The sequence below is a fragment of the Fomitiporia mediterranea genome (assembly GCF_000271605.1).
Source record: "Fomitiporia mediterranea MF3/22 unplaced genomic scaffold FOMMEscaffold_11, whole genome shotgun sequence".
NCBI classification, from domain to species: Eukaryota; Fungi; Basidiomycota; class Agaricomycetes; order Hymenochaetales; family Hymenochaetaceae; genus Fomitiporia; species Fomitiporia mediterranea.
This window is the reverse complement of record NW_006760396.1, coordinates 1,496,156-1,511,504: the sequence shown is the minus strand read 5'-3', so window position 1 is coordinate 1,511,504 and position 15,349 is coordinate 1,496,156. Positions and strand designations below refer to the sequence as shown.

Genomic DNA, 15,349 nt, shown 5'->3' with positions numbered 1-15,349 from the left:
TGAGTGCCATTTGGTTCATCATAATCTCCTGGAACAGTACAGGGTTCATTAATGTTTCGATTTTATATAGGTTACCCACTCACCCAGTTCACTATCTGCCTGTTCACTGATTACAAACGTACAAACGACCCTCAAGAGTCTTGCTGTCGCCGAGATTTTAACTTCAAACTCTCACATTGCTGTATTGCAATTGAGCACGCATTTGGGATGCTCAAAGGACGATTCACTTCCCTACAAAGTTTTCCCAGATACAAGCTCAACGTCATTTATATGATGGTTGAAGCTCTGATGGTCATACACAATATATTGATCGATTTAAACAATGACCCAGAAACTATTGCAAACTACGACAGTCATGATAACACAGGCCTTTTTGCTGCTGCTCGAGGCAGTGAAGACCAAATGGCAGCAGAACAGGCCAGGAATATAAATCACATAGGTGGAAACAAGCTTTATAATATAGGCATGCTACACAGGAAGAATCTGCTCGAACGCATGAACTGCAGGAATATCTAGGTACTTTCTGTACTCATTTGTGACACACATTAGCAATAAAAATGCCTTTCCTATCCTGTAACTTAGCACGCTCCATGGAAGGAATGAATGAATTGACATTTAAATATCAAGTACCTTACTGAACGTTACAAGAACTGTAGTTTAAGTGTTATTCAAAGCATATAGTAGAAACCAGTCTCTCGATGCAGCCCATGCTAATTTCCACCCTGTCGAAGTTCCCTGATCCTTTGTGCTATCTCTCGAAGCTCATCTTGAAGGTCTACAGCAAGTTCCTTCTCTACTGGATCCTCTGAATCATGCAGTGCACAGTATCCATCTAATTTCGAGTTGTGCAGGTCTTCCAAATCGCATAGCATCCGTATTTCTGCAGCTCGATCTTCAGACTGCATTCTTTTCCTCTGGTACTCTTCATCCCTCTCATCCTTTCGTTTCTGGTACACAAATTGCTCAGATTCGAGCTCTGTCATTTTTTCTTGTCGTTCTTGTGCAAGTTTCAGGGCCTCACTGACAACTTTGGAGAATGTGGCAGCAGGATCAGATTTCTTGTGTTTCTTCTCGTCCTCCTCAACATCTGCCTCAATATCCTCAAAGCTATGTCCAGAACTGAATTCAATGGGCCTCTCGATGTCTGGACATCCATCCGCCCTAATAACAGGTAAGCCTTTGTATGAACCATACGAATTAAACGAGCCTAAGAGCTTGCAAGACTCACACTCAGTCAATGATAGCAAAGATTGCTCCTTCTGCAAATTTCTTGCATGTTGCTACAGAAGTCTGCATGCCTGGTATCTCCCTGTCCCCATCACCTCCTCCTGTATGGTTTTGCCACTCTAACAAGCTCGGGTAAGCAATTTTGATGTACAACATAAATGAGTTACTCACTTTTTGTGTCCTTATATGTCCTAAACAACAAATGCCACTTTGTAATCACTTGATCAGTAGTATATTGATCCAATATTGTCTGGGAAGCCTAAAAACAAGTTTAATGGTGTGTAGCACATAAAAAGTAATGCAGAGAGGTGTCTACATACCTCTTGGCAATACTTCTTAATGGAGGTCTGGGCTTTTGACCATCTTTCTGGTGCACAGATGTATTCAGCAAGTTTCTTCTCATTCTCCTTGTCCCAAGACGCTTTCCCCTTTGTGTCTTTCTGTTCAATGATCTCAGCCTCTTCCTTCAGTTTATTGTCTAACTGGCTTGTCTCTGTGTCTGAAATACCAGAAGGACGTGCATTCTTTCCTGATCATGACCCTTGAAAAGAGTAAGTGTATGTTGTAGTAAAAATATGCTGAAAAGGAAGCCTAGCACATAAAAAGTAATGCAGAGAGATGGTGCGTACCTTTCCCTTTCTTTCTCAGTGCAGGTTTCTCTTTCTCCTTGCCCTTATATTTTGACTTCTCAGGTGCTGGAGACACGCTTTCTTGTTTCGGCTGTAGAGCTGGAGATGCATTGTGAGCTGAATTCTGCATCTGAAGACCCAGAGACTGTTGAAATTGTTGAGTATTGAATGCTAACAGAGCTGAAGCATTCTCAGGAAATTCTTGACCAAGTGCATGAGCACTTGGGGCAGGACTAGGTGAATCAGGAGACAAGAAACCTGGTCAAAGCTGGGTATGTATGGGAGTTGGCTGGTTAAATGCATGCATTTGCATGCCTGGTAGAACTGTTACTAGTGTCTGTGGCTGATTTTGATGCTGAGAAGGATCCTGGGGGTTATTTGGGTCCATCTTAGACGTCTGAGGATGACGGGGGGACAATTTCTGTTTTTTGTGTAACAGCACTCATGTCTCACATCTGAATCCAAAATTTCCATTTTGAGATTAAAATAATTATATTTAATTATATAAACATTATTATCTAAGTACTTGCAGATCCTCTGCAAGTCGTCACTTCAATTTTGAGGGACTTGCGCTGCACACGGGATCTTACTTTTCTGATGCCGATCTCTCTCTGCAAGTCCCTCTGCCAATTAATTGAAGTCGCCTATTCGCACGGTGTGTTGCTTGCAGTTTAGCAGCTTCAGCTTGTTGCAGTAATGCTCCTTGAGGCCTTGAGCCTTGAGCGCCGCTTGATCCATTGTGAACTTCCTCTGGCTATGTAATACACTGCACTGCCAAGTATAGCGGGTTCTCCACGAATCTACTCCGATGAAATGGGTCGTTTGCTTCTCGTGTGGAGGACTGTCTTCTGACTGGTGAGGCTCCTCACATGGCCTTCGCTTCTGTCTTCTCCTGCTCCCTCGCCATCTATTCATGGGAAGTTTGGTAATGATAATAGCTCAAACTGGACATCTCATTCCTCAAAGCTTATACTCGTAGTAACACGCGTTTTGTGATCCTCCATCGGCCCCATCGGAGAAGATAACGCATGTTAGTGTGGAAACGGTCGATTACGTTCACGCGTATATCAATGCCTAGTGAACGGGTCGTACTTGATTTTTAGTACAACTGCACCGTCACTAGACACATCTTGTTCTCAGCTCCGCAGGTATCGAGCTTATTGCTTTGACATTACTATGGACGAGCACGGCATTAAGGTTGATATCCCTTCTGCTGTTTCGACGGGCTCCAATTCACCTCCGAGCGCTGAGAGTATCCCTGGGCCAATCACGCCAGAAGACGTTCCTGTGAACAAACTCGTCAATACTGCCAAGAGTATCAATCTCGAAGATGATGCTACTACACATGCCTCGGACTTCAAGCTCGGGAGTATGTCCATTGACGAGGACAGACCGTTCAGGGTCGTCGTTATAGGTGCGGGGTTTAGTGGGATAATTGCTGGGATTAGGTTAGTGTTACTCGGCCGGTCAGGATTAATTCACGTGAAATGATGTTTGAATAGATTTCCTCAACGAATGAACAACCTGGACCTTACCATCTACGAAAAGAATGCTGGAATAGGCGGGACTTGGTATGAAAATAGGTATCCGGTGAGTATTACGGTCTCGATTGTGCAATCATTCAAATGTTTCTCAATTCGGCCAATGACAGGGTGCTGCCTGCGACTATCCTTCCCATTGTGTACGTTCCTATTTTTAGCCAATTTCCATTGTCACATTTCATACCCATTTTCAATATTAGTATCAATTATCATTTGAGGAAAAGGTACAGAAACTCTCTACGCTTTTCACTCGGTGCATTAAATAATGCATTCTGCAGACAGACTGGTCCGCATTCTACTCACCAGGGCCCGAAATTCGAGCAGATATGGAGCGCGTCGTCGAAAAATATAAGCTCATGCGATACATTAAGCTACAGCACGAACTTATACACGCACAATATGACGAACAGAATGGCAAATGGCATTTGAAGCTGCGTCGCCCTGCATCAATCGACGAAGAGTTCGAGGTTGTGGATGACGTGGCAGACCTTGTTCTTCTATGCGTCGGTTCGCTCAGTAGGTTGAAGTTGCCAAATATCGACGGCATTAAAAGCTTCAAGGGAAAAATCATGCATTCCGCGAACTGGGATCGAAATTACAGCTCGTGGCAAGAAAGCGTTGCCGACTGGAAAGACAAGCGTGTTGGAGTTATTGGCTCTGTATGCTTAATTGGTGGCTCTATCATACCGTTTTCGCAGCACTCAACCCCGCTTTCAGGGGTCGACCGCTATTCAGACTGTTGCTGCGTTGCAACCACACGTAGGGCAGCTTTACAACTACGTACGCGAAAAACTGTGGCTCTCGCCGTCGTTCCTAAGCGACAAAGTCCTTGAACTATTAGGTCGAGACTCAACATCGAGCAACTGTGAGTTGAATTTCGACACTATTGTGATACATGAGGCTCTTACACAATTATCGTTATTAGATGTCTTTACGGACGAAGATAAGGAGCGGCTCAAGGACCCAGAGTTCTTTAGACGCTTCCGATATGAACTCGAGGTCGGATTGAACGTCAGTAGTCCTGCAGTTTTTCTCAGTTTAGAAGATGTCCATCTGAATATCAGTCCAGTCTATGCATTATCTGACTATCAGGGGATCAAAAATGCAAGAGGAATCCCGCAAGGCATTCAAAGAGCACGTTATGTCAAGACTACACAAGAAACCTTGGATCGCGGACCACTGTGCGTTTCTTGTTTCGTTCTCACGACTTTCTGCATTGAGCATTGACTCTTGTACTTCCAGTGTCACCTGACTTTTCAATTGGATGCAGACGGTTAACTCCTGGACCTGGATATCTTGAAGCTTTACAGGAAGATAATGTACATTTCCTAGACATTCCTCTTGTTATTCTGCTAATAGACATTGCTCAGGTCGACTTTGTCACAACACCGATTAGTAGGATAACTGAGAGGGGTATTGATCTCGCCGACGGAACAAGCCATGACTTAGACGTGATCGTTTGTGCGACTGGTAGGATGTTAATATACAAAGATGGTTCTTTTACTTAAATGCTTTCAGGATTTGACACATCTTACCTTTATCCATTTGAAGTTATCGGGAGAGGAGGAAAGACACTTCGCGAGCGGTATACTCCACACCCTGAAACATACCTTTCGCTATGCACGGATGGTTTCCCAAACTGGTTTATGACGTTCGGTCCAAACTCTGTCGTTGGCGCCGGATCATTCCTCCCGATGTTGGAAACTCAAGTCGAATACGCCATTAAGGTTGCAAAGAAGCTACAAAGAGAACATCTCAAGTGCATTGAGCCGAAACCGGAGGCGATTGCGGAGTTTGACGAGTATCTCGAAGTAAGTTCTATATCGCGAATTTTCATCCGGAATGCGTGTCTAATTGTGGATCACAGGCATACCTCAAGACCGTGAGGATTTCTCATATTTTGAAGAACTTTGATTCTCACTAGATGAATAGACCGTTTTCTCTGAGAATTGTCGTTCGTGGTACAAGATGGGTACAAGAGACGGTCGGATAACGGGTGCTTGGCCTGGTGAATATCCCACTCTTATTCCTCTCATTCCAAGTGTGTGCAATCAAGTTGATCCAATTTTAAGGCTCTTCCTTGCATCATATCAAGACAATCACGGAACCACGATGGGAGGATTATAACTACGAGCAACTTGGTGAATCGAAGAACCGCTTTTACTGTCTCGGCGACGGATCAACGCACAACGAGAAATACATGGTCGGCGATCGTCAGTTTCGGCCCGTTAGTATTGATAACGATTAAATATTGATTATACTGTTTCCAGGTGCTTGGTATCTCCGTCCAGAGGAAGTCGATATACCTCCTGGTGCGCGTTTCCACAACAATACTGGACGGCATAGGCTGACAAACCTTTAGTGCCATAAACGCAATGGTCATGTACTAATGTTGTCATGCTGAACCGTATCCACTGCTTTCGGTCCTCTGTTTACTGGTACATCTATTGCTCGATGACAGATATTTGGTAACTGTTTTACACGGATTGGTACATTTACGTTTGAGCTTGTGAGTAGACTTTTCTCCTTACACTTTAGCTATGTACTTTCATGCTGTTCTCTATCGTGCTATCTTCCGTGTTTCAAGAATTTGGACTTTTAATATAAATCCCTCCTCAGAAGGCAAACGCATCGCTCGATCATGCCTATGAGATAACTCGCAATCACACTTAACCTTTCTATGAACCATTCCAAACTTTCTGAGGTCAAAGTTTTCAATGCCCGTATGCGATCAGGGCTGGGTGATCGGTCGTTTTCTATATCATCCTTGATCATGCCACCCCAGCATTCAGGGCGCTCAAACTCGCTCTCTCCGTATAGTAAGGTTTCCACTTCTCCACTACAAGGTTAAGCTCCTGACTGCCATTCTCTGTCGTTGTAAAACCGTACCCTGACTTCTTTACTACTTTGTTCGTAATGAAGCACAAGGCTTCCGGTGGCCGATATCAAATGGAAGGTATACTTCCCACTCGAGCTCTTGTACGTAGAAGAGCACTATGTCCACTCGGTCGACTCGGCGTCTCCAGATGGGACATGGAATGTGCAAAACGATTCAATCAGCTGAAACTTAACCTGCAGCGGAGACTTAATAAATCACAACTCTGAACCTGAGGCCGGTTCTCCACTGCTGCGTATCGTTTCCTCGCCCCTCTAAGTTGTATAGCCCATACCTTCAAGATTATTTCTTCTGTGGAGAAGCAAGATATGATGATCAACGGTACTTCATCTTATCCAAAGCCAGCTGTTAACTACGAAAGCACTGATGGATCAGGCAATGCAAAAGGTATGTGTACCATTGACCCTTTTCCCTGCTGCACAAGGACTTGATCAGGCTATCATTAGAGACTAAGACGCCGAAGGCCGACTTTAAGCTCGGAAATAGGAGCATGGATGAAGATAGACCTTTCAAAGTCGTTGTGATAGGAACAGGATACGCTGGTATAATTGCGGGGATTAGGTTAGTTCGTTTGTAATAGTCGAGCATGCACTTCCAATCCAACGACGAGCTAGGTTCCCCCAGAGAATGTCAAACTTGGACTTGACGATATACGACAGAAATGCAGGAATTGGAGGAACTTGGTACACGAATAAATATCCAGTACGGACACATCCCAATTTGCATTTCGTTATACTAATGTAATCTGTTTCGCAACTGTCAGGGGGTCGCCTGTGATTATCCCTCGCATTGCGTGAGTTAGGTTGTTGAGCATAAGACGAATTATTTTATTATTCATAAACTTTATAGTATCAACTACCCTTCGAAGAAAAGGTTAGATAGCTATCTCTAATCACCCACGCTTATTCAAGTTTGGTATTGGAATCTAGACAGATTGGTCGGCCTTTTATTCACCTGGATCAGAAATCCTCGGGGATTTAAAGCGTATAGTCGAAAAGTATGATCTTATGCGATACATCAAGCTGCAGCACGAACTTATACAAGCAAAATACGACGAGCAAACGGGTAAATGGCACTTAAAGCTACGACGCCCCGTCCTGGAGTCTGGAGAATATGAAGTTGTAGATGACACGGCCGATCTTGTTCTCTTAGGCGTTGGCTCGTTGAGCCGCTGGACCTGGCCCGATATCGATGGTCTGAGGTGCTTTAAAGGAAAGCTTATGCATTCGGCCGAATGGGATTCGAAAAAAGGAGCTTCATGGGAAGAAAGCGTGTCTAACTGGAAGAACAAGAAAGTTGGGGTAATAGGCGGCGTGCGTTTTACTTACTGCTTGTCTTGGCGACCAGTTCAGTTTTACTGACTCATTTGTGCAGGGATCAGCCGCAATACAGATAGTTCCAGCGCTTCAGCCTCACGTCGGTCAACTGTTCAACTTTGTTAGAGGGCCTGTATGGCTCTCACCTTCATTCCTCATCGAAAAGACCGTCGAGCTCTTGGACCACGACTCAGCAGATAGTAACTGTATGTTCTTCATACCTCTTTGCTTTTGACTATCTGAAGTCGCGCTTTGTAGACATTTTCTCGGATGTAGACAAAGAAAAGATGAAAGATCCAGTGTTTTACAAACACTTTCGACATGAACTAGAAGCTGGATTAAATGTAAGTGCATAATTATTTTTAAGAAACAGGGCTGATAAATGTGCATATAGTCAATGCACTACCTGACTATTAAAGGATCCGAATATCAGGAGAATGCTCGACGGGCATTCAGTCAGCATATGATGTCGAGATTGCAGAAGAAACCGTGGATCGCAGAATATTGTGAGCAATATCGGTTACTTCTCCATCCTCGTCCTAATGCATGTCCATTATCAAGTGAAACCAGATTTTGCAGTAGCGTGTAGACGTCTAGTTCCAGGACCAGGATATCTAGAGGCCGTGCAAGAGGATAATGTGCGTTTACCAATTCCCACTTCCGCGGATCATTAAGCAAATTTGAAACCCTTAGGTGGAGTTCGTTCCAACGAAAATATCTAGAATAACAGAGACCGGTGTGGACTTAGAGGACAGGGCGCACCTAGACTTGGACGTTATCGTCTGTGCCACAGGTGAGCGATCGATGAACTGGTCTTCGACTTTCCGTCTCTGATTGCCCTCATAATAGGATACGATTTAACCTACCTATATCCATTTGAGGTAATCGGAAGAGGGGGAAAGACACTCCGCGAGCACTTCACGCCTCATCCTGAGACATACCTGTCGATCTGCACTAACGGATTTCCAAACTGGTTTTCGACTTTCGGTCCGAATTCCGTGTTTGGAGCGGGCTCCTTCCTCCCTGTCCTAGAAGCACAGGTCGAATACATTATCAAAGCAGCGAAGAAGTTGCAAAGGGAGCATTTGAAGAGTATAGAGCCGAAAGCGGAGGCCGTCGCCGATTTTGATGAGTACCTTGAAGTGAGCTTTTGAACTTGTATAGCGAATATTCATCCTTAAAGCCGAACTCTAGGCATATTTTAAGACTGTAAGTGTGCAGACGGACCATTTTTGTATCATAATAAACTCCAGTCTAGACTGTCTTCAATGAACATTGCCGGTCGTGGTATAAGATGGGAAAGGCAGAAGGTAGAATTACGGGCCTCTGGCCAGGTACGTCCATCGAGTCCTAGGTGGAAAGAAATGGAGAAGAATTTCCCGAATAGGCTCGAGTTTGCACGAGTTCAAGACCTATCAGGATCCTCGCTGGGAAGACTTCAATTACGAACAACACAGTGAATCGAAGAATCGTTTTTACTGGCTAGGAGATGGTTCGACTTACAATGAGAAACACATGACCGGAGATCGTGAGTCTTCCATTTACCAACCCGGCCGAGATAGAGTTACTGAAGACTGTCTGATAGGAGCATGGTACCTTAATCCAGATGTGGTAGACATTCCACCAGGTTCGTACTCACACTGACTTGTCGATTCTTCGTGTCTTTAATGTCCATTCGACCAGTGTCTTAAATCTGTTGTATTTATAACAAAGTATCTTCGCGAGTATGAATGAGACTGTACAATGAGCTATTTGACGTAACAGAATTGAAAAACCGATCATTTATTTTGAAGAGTAAAGTCGTGCTGAAGGTTTATGTAGCTATGCATAGTGACCTCCGTTAATAGCGATGCTGTAAATAAGAAAGTCAGACTCGACACTGCTAAGTGATATTTTGCACACACTCGCTTCCAGTACAGAACGATGACGCATCGGACGCCAACCATACGATTGCACCGCGAAGCTCATGGGGCCTACCAATACGGCCGAGCAGGCTTTGAGATGACCATTCTTTCTCTATTTCTGGATTCATATCCAGAAACTCGGCCATCTGGCTTTGAATAACTAACCATGTCAGTGAATATAACGCAAATTATCGACTTAAACATACGCAGTACGGATGTATCCTGGGGAGAGTGTATTGACACGGATTCTGTGAGGACCAAGTTCACAAGCTAAACTACGAGCCATTTGAATTTCGGCAGCCTTGCTTGCGCTGTACGCGAGTTTGCCCTACTCAGGTATGAATCTCTAAATCGAATGTAATGGTAGCAAAGCACTTACTTTGACGGCAACGCGCCCTGCTGTCGATGAGATGAGAATGATACTTCCGGAGTTCCCCAACTTAATCATTTGGCGGGCGGCCGCTTGCGCCGTATAAAAGACACCATTCACGTTGACGTCCATAATTTTTTGAAATTCCTCCGCAGACATCTCCAAACAACTGTCTCCGTTCGTGAGACCAGCGCATACAACGCACACATCCAAACGGCCTTCTTTCTCCGCTATCTCCTCAATGATACCCCACATACCCTTTTGATCAGTTACATCCATGGCGGCATATTCAAGACAACCGCTGGGCAGTCCTAGCTTTGATACGTATTCTTGCGTTAAGCCAAACGATTTGTCGGGTTCGGCGGGTAGATCGAGACAATACACAGTCGCACCAGCTTCTGCTAGTGCTTCAGCCATTTCCAAGCCCAATCCACGTTGTCCACCGGTAACGACTGCAACGCTTCCAGAAAGCGAGAACTCCTCCTCCAGCAAAGTCGCCTTCGGCGTTGAACATGAGTCAGAATTAGATGCTGCGCGGAGAGCAGCATCGACCCCGATTAGAGTAAGAGGAACGGATAGAGAAGACCTTGGATCCTGAGCCATGGAATGTGAACATAGGTGTGGAGCAAGAACTTCCTTCACAATGCATCGAAGCCTTGCAAGGTGGGACGAGGATTTGAGTTTCCCTGCCAATGCACATATTCCCGAGGATACAGCATGATGTCATCCCATATCACAATTCTGTCAATAGTGAACATATAAGGTCAACACGCTACAAGGTGGAGACGTGCGACGTACCGTACATTGTCTCAGTTCATTCAATTCGGGGCCACCCAAAACGCAATCATCTCGACATTCTCGCCGCCGTTAGAAGAACATTTGTAGTGACACTAGCTCGATTTCCAGATATATTTTTTCTTTGTATGGCGATAGGCCAAATATAATGACGAGTGGACAAGGACGTGAGACTCGTCGTGACTAGAGGAGGAGGAGCGGTTCAAACGATTTGAGTCTGCGAGACCAAATATAGCAAGATCGACATAGCCGTTCTTAGAATCTGACTCTCAATTATTTCTTAGGTTAGGTAATGATAACAAATGCACATGCACTCCCAACTTGTTCTTCACATCTTATACTCTCCATTGATGTAATACAAGAAATCAACGTATTCGTCCCTTTCCCCGAAATTTACCATGAGTGGTGGCCTCCACTGACAAGGATGCTGCAACAGTAGAAATTCCTGTGAGTAAAAGAAATAGTTGTGGGATCAACTACTTACTCGCTACCCGTGCAGAAGGATGATGCATCAGAGGCCAACCACGCAATGACGCCACGAAGTTCATCTGGCCTTCCAATTCGGCCGAGCGGGTTGAAGGAGGACCATTCCTCTTTTAAACCAGGATGTGCGTCAAGGAATGCTGCTGTCAGACTTTGAAATAACAACGTCAGCAAAGTATGAGTGCATGTCGCGGAAGACCATACCGGAACGTACGCTGTGTAAATAAATCCTGGGGACAGAGTATTCACTCGGATCTCCTCCGGTCCAAGCTCACATGCCATACTACGGCCCATTTGCGTTACAGCGGACTTGCTCGTTTCATATGCAAGCCAGTTCTGTCCCTACGTAAATGTGACAACGATCGAGTAAGAATCTACGACCATGTACACCTCTGACTACGAGTAAGGCAGCTCTTTACCTTTATAGATACGCTTCCTGTCATCGACGCGATCAGGATAATGCTTCCGGGCCTCCCGAATTTCACCATTTGGCGACCTGCAGCTTGTGCGGTAAACATGACGCCGTTTACGTTCACGTCCATTACCTTCTGGAAGTCTTCTGCAGGGTAGTCCAAGCACTTCTCTGCGCGCAAAAGACCCGCAGCAGCGACGCAGGCGTCCAAACGTCCTTCCTTCTCCGCTATGTCACCAAAGACCTTCCATACAGCTTTCTGGTCTGTGACGTCCACGGATGCGTATTCCAGACGAGCGTTTCGAGCAAGTCCGAGTTTCGACACGTAGTCTTGCGTAACGATGAATTTCTTGTCTGGCTCTGCAGGCAGATCTAAACAGTACACTGTAGCACCAGCTTCTGCAAGTGCCTCAGCAGCCTCGAGACCTAGTCCACGCTGCGCACCAGTAACAACCGCCACATGTCCAGCAAGTGAGAACTCCTTTTCCAACAGAGTTGGCTTAGGTTTGAAGGATGGATCGGATGAGGCACGGAGTGCTGCCTCGACGCCAACTGGCCCAAATGACGGGGATGCAACCTTCTTATCTTGTGCTAACGACGTGCGAGAGAACCGCCTGTATGATATTTGTTGGACTACACTAGAGCGTCCCCAGAAGAAAACACTGGCAGGAGGATGAATGATAGAGGAAAGGCCTTTAGCAGTGTAAGGAAACTCACTGTTCCTCACAAGAGAATTCTAATCGCCCTTAGTTCACTCAACTACTGACTGGGATAACCTAGTACTCAAGCAAGGGGTCAGGGGAAAAGAATCCCCTTTACCCAGTGGTCAATACTGTCTTTTATAGGGGTATACATGTGTAGATACATGAGGAGGAAGTGTAACTAACTACAATGAGAATATATGCACTTGTGGGTCCTACTGCACAATGATCTGACACAATCAGCAATGTAGTAATAATAAAATACAAACCAGTAAATCAAATCCTTACACTTGCCCTCTAGCATTTAGTCCTAAATGCTAAAAATCAGTAGAAAAGGCAGAAAACTTACTTAAAAGTAATAGTTAGTAACAAGTAAATAACAAAATACCTTGCCCATACATATGGGAAACATTGTTGTACTGTAGTACTGCCTCTCTGAAGTGATCTAAAGTCAATCTGGTGTGTATTGAGACAGTGGTAGTGTTCTGGACAGTGGGTAGCATGGTTCCAAACTATGTGAAGCTAGATAAAACATTAATAGAATTAAACATAGTCAATATTACTGTATAGTCAATTAGTAGAAAAGTTGCCTCTTGATTGTTACTATTGATACAACACTTTTCAAAGAGAATTGGTAGAGTTCCTGGGGAGATATGGTGTTTTGGCTCTTGGGTACTCTGAGACACACAGTATAGATTAATATGTACAGAAGTAGAAATTCTGGCAGTATAGTAATTGTAAATATTCTCTTCTCCTGTGTCTTTGGGAAGTGTAGAGGTAAATCCCTAATTGACAAAGCTATAGCCTTCTTCCTCAATAGAATGTATTAGTGTTGTAGCTTCTAACTAACCTTGTATGTTTCTCTGCTCCTGTAGGATAGTCATACAATAATAGGTAGCAGAGATGTATTCCAAAATTCCTCTACTATGTCCTTGATTTTTCCAATAGACTAGTTCCTACAAATGTAGTGCCTTACACTCATATTGGTAGAATATGTCCAAATGTGTACTCTTTTGCTTGTAATAACAAACTTGTCAGTAACAGTATAGAGGGGACCCAAAGGCTCAGTGAGGGGACCCAGGCTACAACTATCCTACACAACAGAAATACAGAACACAAGTACCAGAACATAGTCAGAACTTGCAGAACAGGTAGAGAGAGAGAGTGAGACAAGAGTAGAGTATATAGAGTGAGCCTAAGAGTACAGAACTATCTAGAGTAGACAAGATCAAGACTACAGGACTAGTCTGATCTTATATGCCTATATATACTAAACTATACAAGAGTACTCAGGAAGTATGAGCTACTTAAGAATGATAAGCTATGAAGAATGAAAGAAAGGAATGTCAAAAATAAAGGTACAAAGAATGAAGGGATGGACAAAGGGTAAGAGACTATAGAATAATACAAAGAATGAAGGGGTGGTTAAAGGAATAGAATGATGAAGTAAGGAAGGGTAGTAGTAAGAGTCAGTATGTATATAGTCTATAGACAGTGCCCCTGAGGGACAGAAGTCCCAAGTTCTAGTACAGAAGGGTGTAGAACCCTTAGAACTAAAGGTATAAGAGTAGAGAACTGTAACATTACCCCTCCTCTAAAACCAATTGTCCTAATTAGTAAACATTAGGCTTGGTTAGCAGCTCAGGTATAGGTTAGAACAGTAGGGTTTGGAAATCTGTAAGGTGGAGTTGATGCAGAGCACCCAGATGAAGTTGATAGAAGTCTTGGATTACCTTAGTAGTATGAGTAAGATTCTTAGTAGGTTTCTAAGTGTGTTCTTCAACCAGGTATCCCTTCTAGTAGATAAGGAACTTGAGCTTTCTACACACTAGCTTAGTATCCACTATGTACTCTACTTTGTATTCCAGTTTAGAGCTGATGAGTTCTAGTAGAGGTAGAGGGAGTCTTTGTTACAAAGGAAAACTAGGATTGTAGTACTGAGACAACAGAACCTTATTGAATACTAGGTGTATGTACTTCTATATTGTTAGAAGTTAGAGTTTGTAGACAGTAGTACTGACCTTCTTCTTAATGACAAAGGGTCTGAAGTGCTTGTTGTCCAACTTCTTCATTAGGTAATCTGTGGTCAGGTTAGTAGCTTCTAGTATAACTTTGTTACTAGGCTGGTAATCCTTAGCTATAGACCTCTTCTAATTATAGTTCTGCTTCATAACCTGTACTACCTTTTCCAAAAGAGCTTATGTGTCCTCCCTAGTTCTGTACATCCATTCTACAAAGTCTGTTACAGATTCAGAACTACTGTTCCAGTTTAGAACTGTCCCCTAGTATGAATGTCTCTCATAATTGAGGAAGAACAGGGACTGTCCTGTTGTAGAGTGTTACTAGTTATTGTGTACAAATTCTGTTAGAGCTAACCATTCAGACTAATCCAATTACTAATGATTGATGAACATTCAGAGGTAGAGTTCAATCTCCTGATTGACTCACTCAGTTTGACCATTAGTCTGTAAGTAATAGGTAGTAGAAGGGTTTCCTTAAATTCTGAGAAGTACATACAAGTCCTGTATGAATTTCAACTCAAATTACAGTTTACAATCATGAATGAGCTTCTGAGGGAGTCTATACAACTGGAAGACATGATCCTAATAAATGTACACTATACTTTCAGAAGTGAGTTCTGTTCAGGTCAGAACTGTATAGACTTACTTAGAGAATCAGTTAATAATTACACAGATAGTATTGTAACTCTAAGACTTGGGTAGCTTACTAATCAGGTCTACTAAGACTTCTTCCTAAGTGTGATCTAGGATCTGATACAAATGTAGGGGAGTCTAAACCCTTGTCTAGTAGGCCTTAGTCTGTTAGTACATATTACAACCAGTCATATACTTTAGGATTTCCCTCTACATTCTGGGCTACCAGTAGTTCCAAGTGATGAGTTCCTACATTTTGTGTTAGCCTAGATGTTCTACAGTCAGATTGTTGTAATGAGCTCAGACAATGTCCTCCTACAGCTTCTAATCCTTTAGAATGTACAGTCAGCCTTCCTAGTAAACCTGTTCATCCTTATCCTCCTCCTAATCCCTCACTTACTTCTCTAGCTACTTTACTACA

At 43.6% G+C, this 15,349-nt stretch overlaps 4 protein-coding genes across 4 annotated transcripts; 1 reads left to right on the top strand and 3 right to left on the bottom strand.

The window, feature by feature from the left end:
• Window positions 1-710: 710 nt before the first annotated feature.
• On the bottom strand, window positions 711-2,594 carry FOMMEDRAFT_160307 (uncharacterized protein; the record flags this gene model as incomplete). The annotated part of the gene is made up of 4 exons (XM_007270077.1): window positions 711-1,214; window positions 1,548-1,756; window positions 1,857-2,001; window positions 2,511-2,594. The coding sequence occupies 4 exons, from the start codon at window positions 2,592-2,594 to the stop codon at window positions 711-713; spliced, it is 942 nt and encodes a 313-aa protein (XP_007270139.1).
• Window positions 2,595-2,881: 287 nt separating this feature from the next.
• Window positions 2,882-9,253, top strand: FOMMEDRAFT_170385 (FAD/NAD-binding domain-containing protein; the record flags this gene model as incomplete). The annotated part of the gene is made up of 31 exons (XM_007270076.1): window positions 2,882-3,304; window positions 3,359-3,446; window positions 3,508-3,537; window positions 3,598-3,621; window positions 3,676-4,056; window positions 4,115-4,262; window positions 4,323-4,408; window positions 4,467-4,578; window positions 4,640-4,716; window positions 4,768-4,867; window positions 4,916-5,208; window positions 5,265-5,279; window positions 5,330-5,405; window positions 5,470-5,610; window positions 5,668-5,709; window positions 6,561-6,680; window positions 6,740-6,854; window positions 6,908-6,995; window positions 7,057-7,086; window positions 7,143-7,166; window positions 7,223-7,606; window positions 7,668-7,815; window positions 7,868-7,953; window positions 8,004-8,115; window positions 8,171-8,247; window positions 8,303-8,402; window positions 8,459-8,751; window positions 8,804-8,818; window positions 8,868-8,943; window positions 8,997-9,137; window positions 9,195-9,253. Exons 1-31 carry the CDS (start codon window positions 3,033-3,035, stop codon window positions 9,251-9,253), a joined length of 3,753 nt encoding a protein of 1,250 aa, XP_007270138.1. The 5' UTR covers window positions 2,882-3,032.
• Window positions 9,254-9,430: 177 nt separating this feature from the next.
• Window positions 9,431-10,486, bottom strand: FOMMEDRAFT_136437 (NAD-binding protein; the record flags this gene model as incomplete). Its single annotated transcript, XM_007270075.1, has 4 exons — window positions 9,431-9,461; window positions 9,514-9,663; window positions 9,720-9,841; window positions 9,893-10,486. 4 exons carry the CDS (start codon window positions 10,484-10,486, stop codon window positions 9,431-9,433), a joined length of 897 nt encoding a protein of 298 aa, XP_007270137.1.
• Window positions 10,487-11,071: 585 nt separating this feature from the next.
• FOMMEDRAFT_160304 (NAD-binding protein) lies at window positions 11,072-12,675 on the bottom strand (the record flags this gene model as incomplete). Its single annotated transcript, XM_007270074.1, has 5 exons — window positions 11,072-11,105; window positions 11,163-11,312; window positions 11,376-11,503; window positions 11,581-12,266; window positions 12,663-12,675. 5 exons carry the CDS (start codon window positions 12,673-12,675, stop codon window positions 11,072-11,074), a joined length of 1,011 nt encoding a protein of 336 aa, XP_007270136.1.
• Window positions 12,676-15,349: the final 2,674 nt, after the last annotated feature.